Here is a 23,024-nt window from a genome sequence, read left to right on the forward strand (position 1 = left end):
CCTTACACAGTTCCCTGATGTTTAGTGGTCCCCCTCCCCTATACAGTTCCCTGGTACTTAATGATCCCCTCCCCTATACAATTCCCTGGTGTCTAGTGGTCCTCCCTCCACTATTTATTTATTGTATTTTTAAAGCGCCAACATATTACGCAGTGCTGGACAATAAGTAGGTATATTTATTTCCCTGGTGTCTAGAGGCCCCCAACCTCCCCTATACAGTCCCCTGGTGTCTAGCGGCCCCAACCTACCCTATACAGTTCCCTGGTGGCTAGAGGCCCCCACCCTCCCCTATACAATACCTTGGAGTCTAGATGCCCATACCCTCCTCTATACAATTCTCTGGTTTCTAGTGCTTTCCCTCTACCTACCCCATATGGCTTCCCTGTTGTTCTAGGGCTTCACCTCCAGTATAGCTTCCCTGGTGTTCTAGAGTGGGCAAAACATAATACAAAGTGGGGAAACCTCTTGAGGGCCAAATTAAATAGCTCTGAGGGCCAGATTTGGCCCGCGGGCCAGAGTTTGACATGTATGGTATATCATAATTGGGAGGTGAGTCTTAAAAATCTCATACAAAAATATATGAATCCTCATACAAGTAGTCCACCACGCTCGAATTGTTACATGTGTTTCAAAAAGAGGATCACGAGAAACAACAATAAAAAATGATATTAGTGTCCAGCTTTATTATATAAAAAATGCAAAATATTCAGATAAAAAGACTTTTGTATAAAAAGGTTTGAAAGACAGAGTAGATCCTCCCAATAGGAATCGTACAGTCTTGACAACTTCAGACATAAATCATTGTACGCTTTGATAGCATTGTAGTTAGGGCAACGACACTCGTTCGTTTCGGGTCAGAGTAGCCCCTTAATCAGGCCTTTGCAAAACAAAAAATCGAAAAACAGACAAATGCACTTATTAATATGTACACAAAATGATGTCATAAAAATGCCCATAGAATTGGGATACAGAAACTTGAAAAAAGAGAGGTGTATTGAAATGGACAAATGATAGTTGCAACCAATACAAACAAAATGACGAGCATCCATTCCACCATTGTCTATAGATAAAACAGTAATCAGACCAAGATGAGCAGTAGGGAGTGATCACAGGTGATATATACTGACCCCACACTTGCTTAGAGAGCACCAATAGGAGACCCATACAATAGTAAGAAAATAAACACCGTATATTCCAGCGTATAAAACGACCCCCCCCAGGGACGGATCAAGACCAAGTTGCGCCTGGGGCAAGGTCAGGTTTTGCGCCTAAACTGCCATTCATTTTGCCGCCTTTTTAAGAATTCAACAAACTGCGCCTGGGGCAAGATACCCGCTTGCCCCCCCCCCCCCCCTAGATCCGTCCCTGCCCCCCCCCCCCCCCCCCACCAACATTTCTAGTTAAAATAGAGTTTGAGATATGCTCGCCGTATAAGACAAGCCCTCTTCCAACTTACACCAAATAAAAATGAAAAAAACTTCATATACTGGTTCTATGTATGAACAGATACTGGTGCTGTACTGTATGTTACCCAGCATATAACAGTACATAGGCGATTGACTGGTTGGATTGGTCAACTCTCCCTAAGTGGATGGGTCGGCTCTCCTTGTCTACCTGTTTATCAGAGCGGTATGGAATAGATGATGCTGTGCCCATAAATCACACCTCTTTCACCCTTCTGGCCCACCCTTGTATCCTATTTACCTCCCTCTCCGCCTCATAGATCTCACACATGTTCGCCTGCACCGCTTTACTACAGTCCTGAGCAGCGAGATCTGAGAGGCGGTATCAGAATTTTCAGAGGTTAAAAAGTAGTCTTATACACTAGAATATACAGTAATATAGTCAGATAGGATAGGTAAAAGTAGTCTTATACACTAGAATATACAGTAATATAGTCAGATAGGATAGGTAAACAGTTGGTCACAAATAGGGCTGTTGTGGTTTGACAATTGCAGGTAGTCAGCATGGTGCAGAAGGTGCCAGATTTGGTACCAGTGATAGTTGTTTGATCAGTGTGTGAACAGTAGTCTGGTGTTTAGGTGAAGATAACGTTTTGTTGATACACTTTCTGTTCTCTGCACAGCGCTTCAGCACTGAGCTCACACAGGGAAGCCGATCTACTCTTGCGGATCCACCATTTGCTCAAGAGGTTTATATAGACATTGTGCGGTCGCCAAACTACAGCAGTGAGGCGTCCTATCAGCAGGCTCTGTACCAGCATTTCCGTACACCCAGGTCTGTGAACCTGTCCTTTTTTTGCTCATCCTTCACTTTTCTCACTATATGAGTTCCTCGCTGGTGTGTCTGAGTAATGTCTCCTTTGAGGTCTCCCTGTGGCCTGGCCCCATTTTCCATCTTCTCCTATCCATATCTCATCCACTATCTCCCTTTCTTTATGTCCCATCCTCCATATATTCTGCTAGCCAGCCGGCTGCAGCCTCCCAATCTACTCTGTAACCACAGACAATCCAATCAAGTGGATACAATTGATGTGTCGGATTACTGGAATGGGGTTTATAGACAGACCAGGAGGGGTTTGGACACGCATACATTTACTACGCACAATTAAACTGTAAACTGCCATCACATCTTTTGATTCGGGAAAAAGTTAACACAACCTAACGTTACCCCTTCCCAATGCTCCCGGCTCTGTGACTCATCCACGTATCCACCTGATATCTCTTCCATGATCTCTTCCTCGTGTTCCCAACTCTGTGTCTCTTCATCCACGTATCCACCTGATATCTCTTCTTCCATGATCTCTTCCCCATGCTCCCAGCTCTGTGACTCATCCACGTATCCACCTGATATCTCTTCCATGATCTTTTCCTCATGTTCCCAACTCTGTGTCTCCTCATCCACTTATCCACCTGATATCTCTTCTTCCATGACTCCTTCCCAATGCTCCCAGCTCTGTGACTCATCCACGTATTCACCTGATATCTCTTCTTCCATGACCTTTTCCTTATGCTCCCAGCTCTGTGTCTCCTCATCCATGTTCCTCCTTCATATCTCTTCATCCATGTCCTTTTTCTTATGCTTCCAGCTCTGTGTCTCTTCATCCATGTTCTTCCCGCATATATTTTCTTCCATGTCCTTTTTCTTATGCTCCCAGCTCTGTGTCTCCTCATCCATGTTCTTCCCGCATATCTTTTCTTCCATGTCCTTTTCCTTATGCTCCCAGCTCTGTGTCTCCTCATCCATGTTCCTCCCTCATATCTCTTCGTCCATGGCCCCTTCCTGATGCTCCCAGCTCTTTGTCTCCTCATCCTTGTTTTTCCCCCCATATCTCTATTTTCATGACTGCTTCCTCATGTATCCTGTTCGTTGTTCCCTTCTCCCTTCCTCAGTTTTCCACTCCTCTTGTCACCTTCCCTATGACCCTTTATGCCATGGCCTTTTTCTTATGCTTTGGAGGTACAAACTGACTTGTGTTTGTGTTTTAGGGCTGTACAAGTCGGAGCTGTTTTGTGTGTATCGAGTCTCTCCCATGCTGAGTTCCTGCACAACAAGTCCAGCATCCCTGTGAGGTAAAGGGACTTTGCTACTTCCAGCTGATGTCATGTCATATCTGTTTGCTGGGTCTGTGTCCCTCCAGCTTCTTCAATGATAGGAAACCGCCCATACTCTATTCCCTCTATGTGTGCAAGAACAAATTCTCCCCGCTCTCCCCAGGCAAATTCTGTGCTAATCTGTTTTGCCTACCATATACAAATTGCAGCTATCTTGTGTCCCATGTAACAAGTGAAACCATATTGTCCCCTTGTGCAGTCTCCTGTCCCCCCTTGTAACTAGTCAAGCCATTTTGCCCCCTTATAGCAAGTGCAGTCTCCAGTTCCCCCCCCCCCCCCCCAATGTAACTAGTCCAGCCATAATGTCCCCCATGTAACAAGTGCAGCCATCATGTCCCCCATATAGCAGGTGCGGCTATCATGTCTGCCATAAAACAAGTGCAGTGATGATGTTCCCTGTATAGCAAGTGTGGCCATCTGGTCTGCCATAAAACAAGTGCAGCTTTCATGTCCCCTGTATAACAAGTGCGCCCATCAAGACCCCTGTATAACAAGTGCGGACATATAACAAAAGCAGCTGTTATGTCCTCCATATAATAAGTGCGGCCATCATGTCCCCCATATAATAAGTGCAGCTTATAGGTCCCTGTGTTGCAAGGCCCTCTGATCTGCCTGCATCACGTCTCTGCTGATTGCACATAGATTTCCTAACATCCAGGGCCACAATCTACACAGCCAGCTAAGATTTAGGTAGATGAGATTGGGGAGGTGCACATGTACATACAATTATTGTGAACACTAAACAGTAAACTGCCACCACATTTCAAGTCTGTGAGATCAGCTGCTAGTAACTAACTAAATCCTTCAAAAGTTATTGTAGAACAAACTTGTTCTATGTAACAATATAATCTCTATATGGTAATCCTCTTCATATGCAAGGTTCAGTTCTGTATATAGACAAGAAACAGGTAGATTAGTCTTCAAATGATTTTAGATCATTTATTTACAAAACTAAAAAGAGTGCATTTCAAAGTTATAATAGAAAAATGTCATGACAAATGAACATAATAAAGCCAGCAGTGAAAATAAGAACGGGAACATAGCAGGAAGTACTTACAGTAGGTATGAGATGGAGACCAGCATAATGGTCTCCTAGTGGACTCATCTAATGGTTGTTTGGTGGCAGAAAAATTGTGCTCACTGCCCCTCTATTTAAACATCTGTGCTCAGATGGGGGAGACAGGGCGCTTCCCAACCCTTGCGTTATTGGGTGGAAACCTTGTACGCTTGGAGGCAAATGACACAGTTATGTTTAACAGGGCTATCTCTCCTCTGGCTTACAAAGTATGCATCATTTGTTAGCAGATTCATAATCTGCTCATTTTATCGTCTCCAAGGACACCGAATTTGACTTTTTTAGTGTTTTATCATAAAGAACTTAAAGTGGTACTGTCATCAAAAAATGTTTTCCCCTAAAACACAATAAAAAATGAATATGGGGCGTGGCTGCCTGGCAATGGAGTGAGACGTGCCCCACAGCAACTCCCAGTGTATTCATCATCAGCCAGTAGGGATGATCAGTGATATGCAACTTTTCCGAGTTGATGCAAATTTAGGCACATAATTATGCAAATATATGCAGTTTGAAAATGGACCAATCAATTTAAACCCAGGTTTAAAAGGATTGGTCCATTTTCAAGCTGCATATATGTGCATAAAAAATTGCATAAACTCGGAAGCTTTAGCATGTCATTGATCATCCCCATCAGCCAGCTGAAAAATCCTTTAGTGCCAGCGTAACACAGACCAGAGGTGAGCACGTTAGACCCGCAGCATGACGTGGAAAGGGCAAAGAGGAGAGCGGTGAACCAGGGCCCAGCAAAAAGCAAGATGGCAGCGGCGATACTCCGGTTGGTAAACAGACCAAGGCTTCGGACAAGATAAAGGATGTGGCTGCTAAACTGCAGTAATACGTATGTAAAACTGCTTCAGGGGCCTGGCCTGAGCATGAGGGCTCCGGTTGTGGTGAGGAGCAACGTGTTCAGGGCTGGGGGGGCAAGCAGCAGTGGCCAACAGAATCTGTCTCCAGTGAAAATAATGTAATAAAAAACTGCTTCATTTTTACAATATTTATGTATAAATTATTTAGTGTTTGCCTATTGTAAATATTTTAAATCCCTGATTTACATTCTGACATTTATTACATGGTGACATTTTTAATGTTGGCAGGTGATATAGCTTCTGCATGCTTTTTTGGCAGTTGGAAACAGCTGTAAACAGCTATTTCCCACAATGCAACAAGGTTCACAGACAAGAAACTGCCAGAAGTACCACAGTCCTCAGAGTTTCTTGTGGGAGAGGTTTCACCACAATATCAGTCATACAGCGCCCCCTGATGGTCTTTTTGTGAAAAGGAATAGATTTCTCATGTAAAAAAGGGGTATCCGCTACTGATTGGGATGAAGTTCAATTCTTGGTCTCTCTTTAAAGAAAACCTGAACTGAAAATAAAAGTCAAAATAAACATACCCAAGTCATACTTACCTCCTGTGTAGTCTACTCCTCAATCTATTTTTCCTCTCCTGCGTCCTGTTTGTCCACTGTGATCAAGGGAATTCTCCGTCCTCCATTTTGAAAATGGCTATTACCCTATAACAGCTTCCTGGTCAGCACACTGTTAAACTGTAACATCGCCCACTTGAGCCATAGGGAAACATGCACACATCAGTTCTCCTCTCAGCTGTAACTACCAACAACTGATACATAACTGACAGCAACTGATATATTTCAGTTCTGACAGTCAGAACTGGAAGGGATCACTGTAAGAAGAAAATGGTGAGCTTCTGAGAGGAACTGATGGCAAGGTAACTATGTAATGTTCATTTGAAGTTACCTCATGTGTTTATTTTAAATAATTTTACTCAGTACAGGTTCTCTTTAAGCAGCTCCCTGGCATGCAGCAATCTCACCTTGTGACCTTGTGGCAGACACTGCTGTAGCTGAGCACACCTTATCTGATACACTCATACCTTCCAACTTTTTGAGATGTGAAAGAGGGACACTTAAAGTAAGTGTCCATGGAAAAAAAAAGATCCCCTTACCTGGGGCTTCCTCCAGCCCGTGGCAGCCATCCTGTGTCCTCGCCGCAGCTCCGGAGGCTCCTGGTCTTCTCCGCTGCAGAACCCGACCTCGCCAGGTCGGGTTCCGTGTCGGTGTCTTCTGCTCTCCACCACGCGGGTCACGTGGTCCAGCCAACGTCATCAGGACGCTGCTGCGCAGGCGCAGTAGTTATGTGCCTTCGCAGTACCGTCCTGATGACGTCAGCCTGACCACATGACCCGCGCGGTGGAGCGTAGAAGACGCCGACCCGGAACCCCGACCTGGTGAGGTCGGGTTCTGCAGCGGAGAAGACCGGGAGCCACCGGAGCTGCGGCGAGGGCACAGGATGGCTGCCACGGGCTGGAGGAAGCCCCAGGTAAGTGGATCTTTTTTTTTTTTCTTTATTCCTTGGATGTTTCCTTTAAAGTGGATACAAGATAAACTTTTACTTATTGAATAATTGTGTTCCTTTCATATAGTTTATAGGGCATTTCTCTAGCCAAATCCTTTTTTTTTTGTTTTAATACTGTAATTCCCTATAAACTACTGTATATACTCGCATATAAGCCAACCCACGTATAAGACAAGATACCCACTTTTCCATTAGGAACCAGGAAAAAGTGATTGACTCCCATATAAGTCACCCCCCAGTATAGCCCCCTCTACAGTAGCCAGAAGTGCCCCCAGTACAAGTCATTCCTTATCCCCATAGCCAGGTGTGCCCCAAGGATGATACTGCTGTGTCTCAAGACGCCACTAGATGGCATCATAGATATGAGACACAGAGATTGCCACATAGGAGGAATACCCAATCATTGCTTGCATGCTCTTCTCCACAGGCTAGGGGACACAGGTAGTCTTGAGCAGAGCACTCTGCACACCATGTTGGAGAGCATGCGGGCACGGACACAGCAAGGAGCCAGCTGGCAAGAGCAGGATGACTAGTGCAAGAATCTTACACTCTTCTGCCAGTAACAAAACCTGCTCCACCATCTGTTCCGCTCCACTGACTCGCATATAAGCCGAGGGGGTAACTGCCCACAGCTTCTCCAGAGTGCCTTGGCACTCTCAGATCCATGTAGCAAGGGCTTATGGGAGCTCAGTCTGGGCAGGAGGAGGAGGTGTTACTAGCCAGAGATTTCAGAGGCAGAGGGAGGAGGGGGGGGGGGGGGAGTGCAGTTTTCACAGGCTGAGGGCTGGAGATACAGATCAGCTTGCCTGTGTGTAATGTGACAAACAGAACATGGAATTGTATTGTATCACAGGAATAAATAATCATAAACTGTTGAAGCTGTTTGCAGCTAGATTTGCTTTGTAAACTATCTAAACTTTAGATTAGATATATAGACAAATTACTTGTTATAGTTAGTTTTTCATCTAGGATTCACTTTAAGCCACACCCCCACCACACCCCTAATCATGCCCCCGGTACAGTCATGAATACCATAAAGATTTCATAAGAAAAATATGTTGTTTTATAACTCAAAGGACACTGGTCCTTTCTATCCTGGTTCATTTTCCTTCATATTAACATTTGAAAATTAGAAATATAGCAATTTAAAGGAGTCATCAGGGAATCTTAAGAAAATAAGTGCTACTTACCGGGGCTTCCTCCAGCCCCAAGCTCCCAGCATGTCCCTCGCCGCAGCTCTGTCTTCAGCCGGTCGCCGCAGCTCCGTCCCGGTCCCCGGCGATGACGTCAGGGCGACCTCCAGGTCGGCCTGTACTGCGTCTGCGTGAGCGGCGCTGTCAATCACCGGCAAGTGGGCCGGAGCGGACTGCGCAGGCACAGAACTACTGCACCTGCGCAGTCCGCTCCGGCCCACGTGGCGGTGATTGACAGCGCTGCTCACGCAGGAGCAGTACAGGCCGACCTGGAGGTCGCCCTGACGTAATTGCCGGGGACCGGGAGCGAGCTGCGGTGAACGGCTGAAGGCAGAGCTGCGGCGAGGGACATGCTGGGAGCTTGGGGCTGGAGGAAGCCCCCGGTAAGTAGCACTCATTTTCTTAAAGATCCCCTGATGACTCCTTTAACGGACGGGAATAACATTTTGAGTCAATCAAACACATTTTTCAGTAGAGAAATACATATATTTACATAGAAAAAGGACAATAGACAAAGTCCTGAAAGAGGGGCAAATGAGGAGGAAAGAGGGACAGATGGACAGGGTTCCCAAAGAGGGACTGTCCCTTCAAAAGAGGGACAGTTGGGAGCTAGGGATATACTGTCTGCTGTCATGACCTGCAATGCTGCCATAGGGGCCCTCACAGCACAGAATGGAGGTTTGAAAGAAGAGATAGGCCTTCTAAGTCAAGATTTGTCTAATATCAGAGATGACACTATTGAATTACAAGGCAAAGTCAGTGAAGTAGAAGATTAAATGGTGCCTGCTCTGCAGGATCTGAAAAGGGTGATTGCACATGCTGTTGCTAATTCTGATAAAAAATATGAATTTAAAGAGAACCAGAGACAAAGCACCCTCATGTATTTTACCATCTATATCAATGGGAACATGACAGTAAACACCTACTCTCCTCTTTGTTTCATTCTCCACTGCTCAGTCTGCCTTTTATCAGCTCTGATAAGACTCCCCGACTGAGGATTCAGTCTAGCTTTGCCCTGGAATGCCGTGCTACAAGGATACATAGCAGGAAAGCAGAGCCACAAGAGGGCAGGCTTGGGCTTGAAAAGACATTACAGAAGACTGACTCGGCAATAATCATTCCCGGGGCAAAGCTAGACTGAATGCTCAGTCGGGGATTCCTATCAGAGCTGATAACAGGCAGACTTAGCAACTGTCATGTGCTTCGTCTCTGGTTCTCTTTAAAGGACAACCGAGGTGACATGTGACATGATGAGATAGACATGTGTATGTGCAGTGCCAAGCAAACAAATAGGCTGTGTTCCTTTTTTTTTTTTTCGGGCTGAAAGAGTTAAATATCAGGTATGCAAGTGAGAGTTTCTGTCCAGGTCAGGAGCGGGTTGGACTGGGTCAGACTATAGCATAACCCTACAGCCATAAAACCCTTTCCTGTCAGTAACTGGCTTCTGAAAGCAGAAGAGAGATAAAAGGGTCAATAGTTCATAGATTTGAGCTCTGTCATACTTCAATGAAGGTGTCATTGAGCAGAGACAATGAAACAGTAAAAATTTAAAAACTACATTTAAATATAAAATAAAACTGGGGTAGCTAAAAAAGTCATTTTTAGAAGAAGGAGGATAGATACAATTGTTTTTCTCATCAGTTCATTTTCACCTCGGATGTCCTTTAAGAATAGACTTCACAGAACAATATTATGTTCATAGGATTCCTTAAAAAAATGTGAGCAATTTTGACCCTGCCTCCTTTATTGAGAACTGGCTCTTACAGAAATCTGGCTATTCTTATTTAACTAAACTATATGCTGTGGAGAGGGTGCTTTGAGTTCCTCCAAGACAAGAGCAGCAATCATTACCCCCATATAACAAGTGCAGCAATGATTCCCCCTCTTTAACAAGTGCAGCCATCATGTCCTTCTATGTAACTAGTCCAGCCATTATGTCTCCCATATAACCATCATTTCTCCCATATAAGTGGTGGCTGAATAGTGTACTGATTAAGGGCTGGTTCAGACGGACGCTTGCAGAGCGTTTACAGCCAGCGTTCAGGGCTTGGTGTTAAACGCTCCCATTCAAGTGAATGGGAGCGTTTGTACCAAGCTTTCAAGCGCGTTTACACAAACGCGGCGTTTGGGTCCCGATTTTCCCTGGCGTTCAAGGAGCCCCTGGAAGCTACATGTAGCTTCTAGGGGAGGTTAACCGCGACGGCTAATGTCCCCCTAGGGGAAGAAAAAACGCGACCGCATCCAACGCTGCTGAACGCGACGCCAGCAAACGCAACGCCTCCAAACGTCCGTCTGAACCAGCCCTAAAGGGATACTGTAGGTGGGTCGGGGGGAAATGAGTTGAAGTTACCCGGGGCTTCTAATGGTCCCCCGCAGGCATCCTGTGCCCGCGCAGCCGCTCACCGATGCTCCGGCTCACTTCTGAAATTTCAGACTTTAGAGTCTGAAAACCACTGCGCCTGTGTTGCCGTGTCCTCGCTTCCCCTGATGTCACCAGGAGCGCACGGCGCAGGCACAGACCATACTAGGCCTGCGCAGTACGCTTCTGGTGACATCAGCGGGAGTGAGGACACGGCAACGCAGGCACAGTGGTTTTCAAACTTTAAAGTCTGAAATTCCAGAAGTGAATCGGAGGCAGGGCCGGAGCATCGGGGAGTGGTTGCGCAGGCACAGGATGTCTGTGGGGGACCATTAGAAGCCCCGGGTAAGTTCAACTCATTTTCCCCTGACCCCCCTACAGTGTTCCTTTAAGGGCGCTGCCTCTGACACATTATTTTATGTGCAGTACTTTCTTTCTACTTTGATACTTTTTTTTTTTTTTTTAATTAGTTATGAAAATTTACATACTATACCATACATTTCCCTTAGGCCTCTTGCACACTGCAAGCGATTCCGATTCAGATTCCGCTTTTTAATCAGTTTTTACATCCGATTCAGATTCCGATTTGCAGTGTGCAGGGAGCAAACTGCAAATCTGAATCTGATATAAAAACTGATTAAAAAGCGGAATCGGAATCACTTGCAGTGTGCAAGAGGCCTTAGAGTGTAAGCCTTTGGCAGGGTCCTCTCTTCCCTAGTGTATTCTACATGATTGTGTGCCCCATCATTGGGCTCTATTTACAAAGGGCAGGTCGGTAAAATAATTGTCTTTGGTAAAATAACTCATACAGTATTTTACACTTTTTTTTTTTCCCAAATTCACTAAGTTTTTCCCTCATGAGGCAGAAGTTCAGTAATTTACCGAACAAACTTTGCCTCAGTTCACTAATCCCTGCTCGGTAAGTGTCACTTACCAGCATGTAGCAGGTCAGCGGGCAGGCAGGCGAGATGTGTGTGGGACTCTGAGGTTTTCCCTACAGTGCAACCCTGTTATCCCTTTAGATGTGCTGCAGCCACCAGGGGGAGCTCTACTGTATGCTACAATTGTCCCCGCAGTGTAATTCGCCGCATCAGTATAAACCACTGCTCCCGCTGTGTAATTAGCAGCCATGTCTCACCCAATCCGGGAAGTCCATGCTGCTTAGAGACCTCCCCTATCCGTCATTCTTTCCCCTAGTGCCGGCTTTTCATGTTGCGTCATTACCGGTGGCCGGCACTAGGGGAAAGAATGACGGATAGGAGAGGTCTCTAAGCAGCGCGGACTTCCCGGGATCGGGTGAGACATGGCTGCTGATTACACAGCGGGGGCAATGGTTTATACTGATGCGGCGAATTACACTGCTGGGACAATCAGGTTATACATGGCTGCGGCTAACTACACAGCGGACGCCAATCAGATTATACTGATGTAGCTAATTACACTGCGGGGGGGGGGGGGGTGGTTACACATGGCTGCTGCTAACTACATAGCACCCAGGCCAATCAGATTGTACTGATGTAGCTAATTACAACTGCGGGCGATAGTAGGGGAGGAAGACATGGCTAAACAGAGGGCACAGGCACAAATGCAGGATGCAGGGGGGGGCGGGGGGGGGGAACAGCTGAGGACACAACAGGACAAGCATAGAACACGGGACAAGCTGGGGACACAGGGGGACAAACAGATTACACAAAAGGGACAAGCATAGCACATAGGGGGACAAGCTGAGGACACAATAGGACAAGCATAGCATATAGGGGGACAAGCTGAGGACACAGGGACAAGCAGAGGACACAGGTAGCACAGCTGAGGACACAACAGGACAAGCATAGCACACGGGGACAAACAGATGACACAGAGGGACAAGCATAGCACATAGGGGGCATGCTTGCTGTGAGAACATCCACAAGATGCCCCTGGACCATAGACACACCAGGTTTACTATATATTTTTTCCCTAGTTTTTGCCCTCTAAGCCTGGGTGCGTCTTATGGTCCGGAGCGTCTTATAGTCTTAAAAATACAGTAGTTCTAAAGGTTTTGGAATCAATAAAATGACAACAGTGCCCACATTTATGCACCTGCCTAATTTTATTTAAACAATTATTACGCACTTTCTGTAAATACAATAAACTTCTTTTCACTTCTCAAATATCGCTGTGTGTGTCTCCTATATGATATATTTAACTGACATTTTTTTAGCGTAACAACCAACGATTTATACAGGAAAATCGTGACAATTAACAAGGTTGCCCAAACTTTCGCATCCCACTGTATATGGTAAAATACAGGAGGGTGCTTCATCTCTGGTTCACTTTAAGGGATGCCTTTTGAACATTTTATTCTTCTGCTTTGCCACACTGAAAGTCCCACCCGATTATCCTTCACTTCAAATTAGCGTGAGAAGCAGGCTGTGTGGCTCTCCCTATTGGCTGCCTGGCTCTCCCCAAAGGCTGTCTGTCAAATCTACCGCACAGAGACAGCATGAGGAGAGCAAGTTATCAGCTGCTGTGAGCTGAATAAAATTACCGAACACTTTTGGCCGGTAAACTTAATGCAGAAATCTTTGTGAATTGCAGTTTCTTGACATTTTTTGAGGCTATTACCGCACAAGTCGGTAATTTACCTCACTAGTCAGTAATGTTTATTTTCTGTGCGGTGATGGGTTTAGTGAATTGGAATGTGGGAAGGTGATCGGTAAAATCAGCTGTTTCCAGCATCACCTAATATGATAATGCTTTGTGAATAGAGCCCATTGTGCTCCTTTTGCATGACCGCCTCGTACTTGTATTACTGGGTCTACCCAACCAGCCCAAAATCACATGATCATGTATTTTGTACCCTATTTACCTTGTATAGCTTTGTCCCATGTTGTATAACAATCTTACGTCCGTCATCCTTTGTATCATTATATGTATTTATTGTCCAGTGCTGCGTATTATGTTGGTGCTTTATAAATACAATAAGTGAATGAATGACACAGCAGACCGGGGTTCAAATTTTGGCTCTTCCTGTTCAGTAAGCTGCACCTATTCAGTAAGGAGTGTCTTGGACAAGACTTCCTAACACTGCTACTGCCTGCTGAGTGCGCTCTTGTGGCTGTCTCACAAGTGCTTTTAGTCCAACAGCAGAAAAGCGCTATACAAATATAGGAATTATTATTATTATTATTATTATAACAAGTACAACCCTCATGTCCTCCATGCACAAGGTAGAACTCCATAAATATAGACTGGAGTACAGCTACAAATTGTCCTCAGACTGTCAGTGTGGATAATGGTTGTGCTTGCCACTGCAGGTGTCCTGACCTCTATTTCACAGTGCGGAGGATCGTTGGAGTGGATGGAGATGACGGGAATGGTGGATACCTTGCTGACACATCTCACACTGCCCTCTATCAGGTGTGTAAAGACGCTGTGTACCACCTTACATTGCCGCACACGCAGCCATCTCATAGTATTCTGATCTCTTGTAGGTGGGGAAGACGCACAGTTATGTCCCCTCATTTCCTTCCCGTGACGGCCATGTCTTCTGGAGTAGTCTGTCTCCTGCGGGTCTCTCGCCGGCTGTAGATGATATTTGCCGACTTCTCCAGCCCTATCTACAGAACAGGTGATTTCTTGCGTTGCCAGAAGTTTGTATTGTCCTCACTGCAGCAATCTTGTTGGTCCTACATGCCAGTTAGTTGCTGTTTTCTCCTATATTCTTTCAAATATTGGTATTGTCCTCACTGCAGCCATGTTCTCGGAGCGGGAGGACGGATCCTCCTCTGTGGTTCGGCAGGCATCGGCAAACAGACGGCGGTGAGAGCCGCATGTAGTCGACTTCATTTACATCTTTACCAAGTACGTGGCTAAGTGGTTAACATACATCCCTGTGTCCGGAGGAGGCAGAGGTAGCAGTGTGCCAGGATCATGGGGAGCAGGGGGAGGAGTGTGCCAGGATCATTGGGGGCAGGGGAGGAGTGTGCCAGGATCATGGGGGGCAGGGGTAGCAGTGTGCCGGGATCATTGGGGGCAGGGGTAGCAGTGTGCTAGGATCATGGGGGGCAGGGATAGCAGTGTGCCGGGATCATTGGGGGCAGGGGGAGGAGTGTTCCAGGATCATGGGGGGCAGGGGTAGCAGTGTCCCGGGATCATTGGGGGCAGGGCTAGGAGTGTGCCAGGATCATAAGGTGCAGGGGGAGGTGCGTGGCAGGATCATGGGGGGGGGGGTATGGGGAAGAGTGTGCTATGCTCATAGTGGCCTGGGGGAGGAGTTTGCCAGGATCATGGTGGGGCAGGGTAATTAGAGTGACAGGACAGGTGTGCAGGGTAATCTGGGTAGAGGTCTGCCACATGCCAGTGACTAGATGGGTTTACTGTTAGCAGTGAGAGGTGGACATGACACGTGAGAACATCCAATAAGGAACTGATGCCCATAATTCTCCTGTGTGCCCAATAGGTTGAGAGTGCGCGTCTCTGCCGGGAGAGCAGTGCTGGGAGTGTGACGCGTCTTCGCACTCTTTTCTCTCGTGCTGCAGACTGTCGTCCTTGTGTTGTACTTCTGTGTCACGTGGATCTTCTTGGGAGGGAAAGAGATGGTTCTGGAGAGGACAGTAGAGTCACTTCCACCCTGTGCAGCCTTCTTCTGGACTCCACTCACAGGTATCCAAACACTTCTTTCTGGTAGAGACAGTCCTCTGCCACTCCTACAGACCTCTTTCTCGCATCTAGAAATGACTTGTTCTGTGCCTGTAGAAATATCCTTCACCTGGACCTATGGGGAATTGCTTGTCCTTGTTTGTGGAGTCTCATGAGATGACATTTCTGCTGTGTATTTCCAGGGATTGGCCCCTGCTGGTTGTAGCGACCTCATGTCGCCCTCGTGACATCCCTCTGGACCTGCAGTCATGCTTTCTCCATGAGGTCACCTTGGAAGCTCCATCAGAAGACCAGCGTATGGCTATGCTCACAGCGCTCAGCGCTCCTCTACCAATCAGCAGGGATGTGAACTTGGCTCAGCTGGCGCGCAGGACTGCGGTGAGTTCTGGTTACAATGTCATTGTGAGCGATAGTTGGCTTGTCATCAAATTTTAGTGATAAGGACAAACAACCACAGCGATAAGTCGTACTATTTCCTTATTCAGCTGATTAATAATCATTTGGTTTGGGTGATGGTCAGGTAATGGTTGAAATATATAATGCATTCTTTAGATTCCAGAGCATCTGCAGTGGTGGCCAAATATCAAGGTTGTAGCCAGGGATCTGGAGACACATGAAATGTCTTCTCTACACTCCAATCCCACCAGGGTAATAGCCAGAGATCTGGAGACACATGAAATGTCTTCTCTAGACTCCAGTCCCACCAGGGTGATAGTGATCTGGAGATGCATGAAATTTCTTCTCTAGACCCCAGTCCCACCAGGGTGATAGTCAGTGATCTAGAGACACATGAAATGTCTTCTCTAGACTCCAGTCCCACCAGGGTGATAGTGATCTGGAGACAGGTGAAATATCTTCTCTAAACTTCAGTATGCTGAAAGTGATGATCAGATATCTATAGACACATGAATGTCCTCTCTCAACTCCATCTGGTCAGATATCTGAAGACACGTTTAATTTCCTTTCTAGACTCTCATGCGCCCAGATGACACTCAGTCTTTGAGGACTGTCATTTATCAGTTCACGTTCTCGTACATCACATTGCAAATTTGTGTTTCTGGAGGCAATCAGTACAGATATTCAGAACTTACCCCTGGATTCACTGTGTCCACTCGCAAATGTGTTTGCGCTTACAAGACCTTTTTTCACTTGAACTGTCGGGAGCGAAACGCGATTGCAACAATAATTGTGCAGCACCACAATTGCAATTAGCAAAAAAATCGAAATGCGCTAATGGAAAAAGTGCCCCGCGATTTACATGTAAATCATGGTGCACTAGCAATCGGCAAAACTCTGGCAATCCGCTTGTTCAAGCAAATTGCGGCTAGTGGAAAAGGGCCCTAAGGCCGGTGCCTGTCTTGTATTGGGCAAAATATGGTTGCTTGCAAAGTGAACGCTTGACTGTGGTAACAGAATGTTCCATCACGTGGTTCTGGAATTTCTTCTCTGTGGTTGCAGGGCTTTGTAGTCGGAGATCTCTGCACATTGCTGGCTAGTGCTGGCCGTTACGCCTGCCGCAGAATCCGCAGCTCATGGTAAGATATCTAAGCTCCTCTACATTACTGCTTTCCTCTTGCTGGAGTCCTGTTCTCACCATGACTCTGGGTATTCTACCTGGCAGTGCGCTCACAGAGATGGAGGAGGAGGGCATCCTAGCTTCCAACTTTCCTATAACGTTGCAGGATTTGGAAAACGCACTAACTGAGATGCAGGATGCCCATTCTCAAGCAATCGGTGCCCCAAAAGTAAGTTTTGTTTGTTTATCTTTGTTTTAAGGTGCGTACACACGCACTATGGAAGCCAACGACGGATCCGTCAGACAGTCCCGCTGGGCGGACTTTCAGCCGACAGTAGTGCGTGTGTACGCACTGTCTGCAGACTGATAAGGCTGTTTCTGAACGATCCGCTCAGCGGATTGTTCATATGAAAGTAGTTGTGGAGCACTCCTCACAGTATAAAGCGGATGTGCCACGGTTTGACCAGCTGCACTCCAGTCATTCAGTTGTAGAATTCAAGAAGACCGGCACCATCCATTCAGTATTCAATATTTCTCTTTTATTAGCTCTTCAAAGGCATAACAGCAATCAAAGCGACGTTTCAGGGCAGCCGCCCCTTTATCAAGCTATGCTGTGCAAGAGACAATCTAACAATGCATCTCACCATATATATACCCCAGCAGCCTGCCAGAATAGCCAATCATATACTCCCATAACCTAACTAGCCAATCATTCCGGTCTCGCCTTATGCGGACCTGATGGGAGACTATTATCCTGGTTCTGCTATTGGAGGATTCAAACTATGTTCTCCTCCACCTCATCCATCTCACCAACGGACACCTCCACTCCGGCGCGCGTCCTACGCTGGAGCCACTCCCACCAGGCCGCCGCTCCGGCGGACCTGATGGGAAACTGGCTAACATGACACGAAGTTGCGGAGATAACTCCGCCTATCGCGTCACCCAGCAACAGACGCCAGCGGCGTTGCTAACACCGCTCTGCACTGTCAGATGTTACTAGGGCGGGCGCCGGCCAAGGCGACCAATGGGAGGAGACCATCCTAGAGCTTTATCCTATACAGCGGATTGTTCAGGTACAGCCTTATCAGTCCGTCGACAGTGTGTACACACGCACTACTGTCGGCTGAAAGTCCGCCCATCGGGAGGGTCTGACGGACCCGTCGTTGGCTTCCGTAGTGCGTGTGTACGCACCTTTAGTCAGGGACTGTTTGTGACTTCTAATGATTGTATTACCTGAATTGTATGTCTGTGTCATCCTCCAAGTCTGTGTCCTACGCTGTCCTTGATTATGGTAATAGGACAGTCATATGGGCAGGCGGATAGGTAATGTTACCTTTTCCAAGGTGCAAGAAATGTTCCATCACCCTCAGTAATCCAGCATCTCGCCATTTCCATACAGTGACAATGGGCTTCTGCATCCACCTTCCCCAGACCCATGTTCTGCTTATTTATCTGTAGTCAGGGCTATGAACCCCTCCGTCCCCCTCTATTCCAGGCCAGGGCTAAAGGCACTTCTTTACCCCTCTACTATTCCAGACGATCCCAGGTGTTGTTTCCCATTTACTTTCAGACTGCATTTATTCCCAGTGTATGAGCCCTTGTTGAAAAACTATTTCTCTCTCTAGCCCAGGCTGAGCTCCCAATTGTCTCTCTCTGCCACAGCTGAGTTCCTCTATTTCTCTCTCTAACCCAGACTGAGCTCTCATTTGTCTGTCTCTCTCTGTCAAAGCTGAGTTGACTTCCTCTATTTTTTTCTCTAACCCAGACTGAGTTCCCACTTGTATTTCTCTGTCACAGCTGAGTTCCTCTATTTCTCTCTTTCTAACCCAGACTAAGTTCCCATTTTTTTCTCTCTACCATGTCTGAGTTCCTTTATTTCTCTCTCTAATCCAGATCCCCTCAGTTCACTGGAAGGATGTTGGGGGATTGCATGAAGCAAAGCGTCAGCTCTTGGACACAGTGCAGCTTCCACTGGAACACCCAGAGATGCTGTCCCTGGGTCTGCGGAGGTCTGGGGTGTTACTATATGGCCCCCCGGGTACTGGGAAGACCCTTCTCGCCAAAGCTGTAGCTACAGAGTGTGCCATGACATTTCTCAGGTAAGAGGACCTGTACGGTCGGTGTGTGTGTCTGTGTGCTCAGTGTGTGTTTGTGTTCATACACTGATGTAGTTTGCTGGTTCCCCTATGTAAACTCCCTTGGACCATTTTTCACACATGGGCCCTTATTCAATTCACTTTTTCCCCTAAATTTTCTCTTTGGAGATGATTTTTTCAGCTCTCTGCAATTGAAAAAGTACTATAAAGTAGGTGAAAAAGTACTGTCATGTTATTTTCTTGCTTGCTGGTGACTTAATAGGCATTATAGAATCAGAATCAAGTTTATTTTGGCAAGTACAATGCGAGTTGAACCTGGAATTGGTTCATAGAGAAGGTGGGGCCGTGAGGGCGTGAGGGGGGGAGAGAAGGGCCGGAGCCCTGTGTGCCGGGCAACCTTTTCATGGCGCCATCTTAACTGTTATAAATCTTTATAAGGTGTGAAAATATCACCTAGGAGAAAACTTAGCAGAAAACGTCACTTGAACAAGGGCCGTGGTTGGGTATGCCAGATTTGTAGATACATAGTAAGAGGTGCCTTGTATTTTGTGCTCCTGCTGTGAGCCTGGTATTGGTATAGGTGGCATAGACCTCAGTGAATGATGTGCTGCACAGCACGACGCTCTGACATTTCTGTGCACAGTGCAGCGTTGTACCATTCAGCCTGGTTGAGAGGAACACAGGTTCCATACGTTTGTGTAAACCACGCAACCATGCAGAGCCCTGCGGAAGTGTCATGTAACATCTTCAAACTCAGAATTGAAAAAGGATCTACTCCTTGGCTGGCTAGAGAAGGATTGGATGTGATATGCAATAACCCAAGACGTGCTTCCAGTGAGTGCACCCACAAAGGGAAAGTTGTGAGATTGTCCCTTATCAAGGTGGTGGCACTCAGAGGTGGGACAAGGTCCTTCAGCACCCAAGGCTGAGACAGCAAAGTGCGCCCCTCCATCCCTCCCACCCCAGCCGTCACACACTGATTGCTATTAGACTAATAGGTGCCCCAGGGCCCCCAACCTCCCCAACACCTTAATCACTAGTTATCTGGCTTGCGGTCACTGTCATGTATCCCCTTTTCTTATTTCTTTCTGCTTCAAACACAATTGGGAATGACAGCTGAATGAATTGTGCGCCCCCTCCTACACTGCGCCCTGAGGCTGGAGCCTCTCCAGCCTCGGCCCGGCCCTGTTGGCACTACCCCCTGGAGTGCGGCACGGGGTGTTTATTGTAGCCTGTTAGAGGCAGTACTGGGCACTATGTGCATTTTCTGATCATTTCTTACAGGGTGCAAGCAAGCAGGGCTGTGGAGTCTGAGTCGTGGACAGTCGGGGCAATTTTGGGTGCCTGGAGTCGGAGTCGGGAAAAAATGCACCGACTCCTAATGAATTTGTAACTGTAATTAAAATAGAAAATATGATAAAATGTTCTATTTCTCAGATAATCGTCATTAAAAATAATGTATATATACAGTAATAGCTGTACTTTGTCCACAAAAATGCAAATAACCAATCAAAATTAGTTACTTGTGCTGCTTCAATAAAGTAGTCCCCGTATTTTTAAGGTCAGATACTGTATACATATCTGATTGTGACTGTATATATGATGTTTACACAGGAATCTCTCATATATACTAAATAACATCTATGCTGTAAGAATAAAGCCTGATGTGTAGCTGTGTCACTAATAGAGATGGTCAATGAGATGGAAATAATTCTGCATTGATGCTGATTTATGCAAATGTATGCACTCCCTTTGCTCATGAAATCAAATAATTTGATATGTTGTTAAAATTTGGTTTGGTGACTACAAATTAAAGGGTACCTGAGACGGATGAAAAGTAAAGTTTTATACATACCTGGGGCTTCCTCCAGCCCCCTTCAGGCCAATCAGTCCCTCGCTGTCCTCCACCACCTGGATCTTCTGCTATGAGTCCTGGTAATTCAGTCAGTCAGCGCAGTCCAGCCACGTGCCGCTCCCACAGCCAGGTACATTCTGCACCTGCGCAATAGTGCTGCACAGGTGTAGTATGCTCCTGGCGGCGGTGTGTGCATGCGCACTACGCCCGACTGGCTCAAGTACCTGGACTCATAGCAGAAGATCCAGGTGGTGGAGAAGGACAACGAGGGACTGATTATCCTGAAGGCGGCTGGAGGAAGCCCCAGGTATTTATAAAACTTTAATTTCATCTGTCTCAGGTTTACTTTGTTACACAATAGTACTATACTCTACATATGCACTCCCCAAAGAGCTGCAGGGAATCCACTGAGAATGTTGTGCACATTGAACACAGCGGTGTTGTCTGTCACCCATAAACCTGGTTCAGATTCTGCATGAAGAATGTGCAATAGAGGAAGAATCTCCTTATTCTCCTGCACAGTACCTGCACATCATTCTTACATGCACCCACACTTACATTGCCTAGGGCCTGATAGATGTTCTTTGTTCCGGTTTGTACCTTTTACAAGTACTCTTACCAAGGACTAGTTTTAGTCTAAAGGGAATAAATATAGTAGTCTACATATCCTTCTCACTTCAGTTGTCTTGTAAAATTCCTAAGCGTTGGCAGTTAGAGACAAATTTCACGTTACATACTGTTAATCAACAAAATTGTAACATGCAAATGAGAGGAGTCGGAGTCGAGGAGTCGGAGTCGGTGGAATCCTAAACTGAGGAGTCGGTGGATTTTTGGACCGACTCCACAGCCCTGCAAGCAAGCACAGTGATCTTTGAGATAAATGTACTGTAGAACAGATGATGCTTCATTCTCAGCAGAGGTTACAGGAGGAGAGTATTCTGGGAAGAGGCAGAGAATTGTGGGATATGGAGGTCAGCAGTCTTAGCAGAGGGTAATGTTGGGAAGCTGCATACATGGCAGCCTCATATACTGCTTTACCTTCATCTCTTCCTATCAGTGTGAAGGGACCAGAGCTCATCAACATGTATGTGGGCCAAAGTGAGGAGAATGTCCGAGAAGGTGAGTGTGACCCTTACATAGCTCACTCCCTGCCCCCCTCCCCTCTGCTCCATTCCCTCAACTCCTCCCCACCACCCCTTCCCTATTCCCCTCCCTTCTGCTCCCTCCCCTCCACCCCTTCCTTATCCCCCCTCCCCTCTGCTCCCTCCCATCCACCCACCCCCTCCCTATAGCTCCTCCCCTCCACTCTTCCCTATACCCCCTTTCCTACCCCCTTTCCCCTCCACCCTTCCCTATCCCCCTCCTCTCTGCTCCCTCCCCTCCAACCCTTCCCTCTCCTCCCTCCACCCCTCCCCTCCACCCTTTTCCTACCTCTCCCCTCTGCTCCCTCCACCCCTTCCCTATCCCCCCTCCCGTCTGCTCCCTCCCTGGCACCCCTTCCCTCTCCCTTCTCCTCTTCTCTCTCCCAATCTTCCTCGGCCTCCCCTCTCCTTCTCTACTCCTGCCTTCCCCTATTCCCTCCTCTCACATTTCACCATATTCTGGTGATGCCTGATGCAGGCTTTGTCACTCCTCAGTCTTCTCCAGGGCTCGGGCCGCTGCCCCCTGTATAATATTCTTTGATGAGTTGGATTCATTGGCCCCTAATCGTGGCAGGAGTGGAGATTCGGGAGGTGTCATGGACCGGTGAGTTGAAACCCTTGGATGTAATATCTCCTAATTCACACAACTTCCTTCCAAGTCAATTCTGTCCTCTATCACATGACTGCATGGGTCACATGGCTACAGGTGTGATTACTTTGCTCTCTCCTCTGTCACATGACAGGGTGGTGTCCCAGCTTCTGGCAGAGATGGATGGATTACACTCGTCACAGGATGTCTTTGTGATTGGAGCCACCAATCGACCGGATCTGCTGGATACGGCTCTGCTACGACCTGGAAGGTGACTCCACTAACCTGTACAGTGCAGTGATATGTTGTGCGACTCCTGCACGTGATTTTTGGGGTTAGATATCCCACACTAGTAATGGAGTGCAGATAGTATACACATGTGTATCAAAGTGAGGATATCACATGCATGTGTTGGATATCATACCTGTAGTGATGTGAGTGTTGATGTCATCACTGTATGTATTGAGGTGTGGGCATTACGTGAGTAAAACATGTGCGGATTGTTGTGTGTGTGTGGGACATCACACGTATGTACTAGGGTGCAGATAGTACACACGTATATCAGAGTGTTGATGTCACAACTGTATGTATCAGGGGTGGGGTTATTA

At 46.8% G+C, this 23,024-nt stretch overlaps 1 protein-coding gene across 1 annotated transcript in view; it reads left to right on the forward strand.

Annotated features, from left to right (window-relative positions):
- Positions 1-23,024, forward strand: part of PEX6 (peroxisomal biogenesis factor 6) — a 28,082-nt gene that overhangs the window by 1,528 nt on the left and 3,530 nt on the right. Inside the window, exons 2-14 of the mRNA XM_068232614.1 lie at positions 2,087-2,238; positions 3,450-3,533; positions 13,874-13,976; positions 14,051-14,187; positions 14,312-14,420; positions 15,019-15,221; positions 15,401-15,596; positions 16,677-16,753; positions 16,840-16,963; positions 18,628-18,833; positions 21,743-21,804; positions 22,323-22,431; positions 22,571-22,687. Coding sequence (XP_068088715.1) covers positions 2,087-2,238; positions 3,450-3,533; positions 13,874-13,976; positions 14,051-14,187; positions 14,312-14,420; positions 15,019-15,221; positions 15,401-15,596; positions 16,677-16,753; positions 16,840-16,963; positions 18,628-18,833; positions 21,743-21,804; positions 22,323-22,431; positions 22,571-22,687 — 1,679 coding nt within the window. The remainder of the gene's footprint in view (positions 1-2,086; positions 2,239-3,449; positions 3,534-13,873; positions 13,977-14,050; positions 14,188-14,311; positions 14,421-15,018; positions 15,222-15,400; positions 15,597-16,676; positions 16,754-16,839; positions 16,964-18,627; positions 18,834-21,742; positions 21,805-22,322; positions 22,432-22,570; positions 22,688-23,024) is intronic.

This window comes from Hyperolius riggenbachi, chromosome 4 (genome assembly GCF_040937935.1).
Source record: "Hyperolius riggenbachi isolate aHypRig1 chromosome 4, aHypRig1.pri, whole genome shotgun sequence".
In the NCBI taxonomy this organism is placed as follows: Eukaryota; Metazoa; Chordata; class Amphibia; order Anura; family Hyperoliidae; genus Hyperolius; species Hyperolius riggenbachi.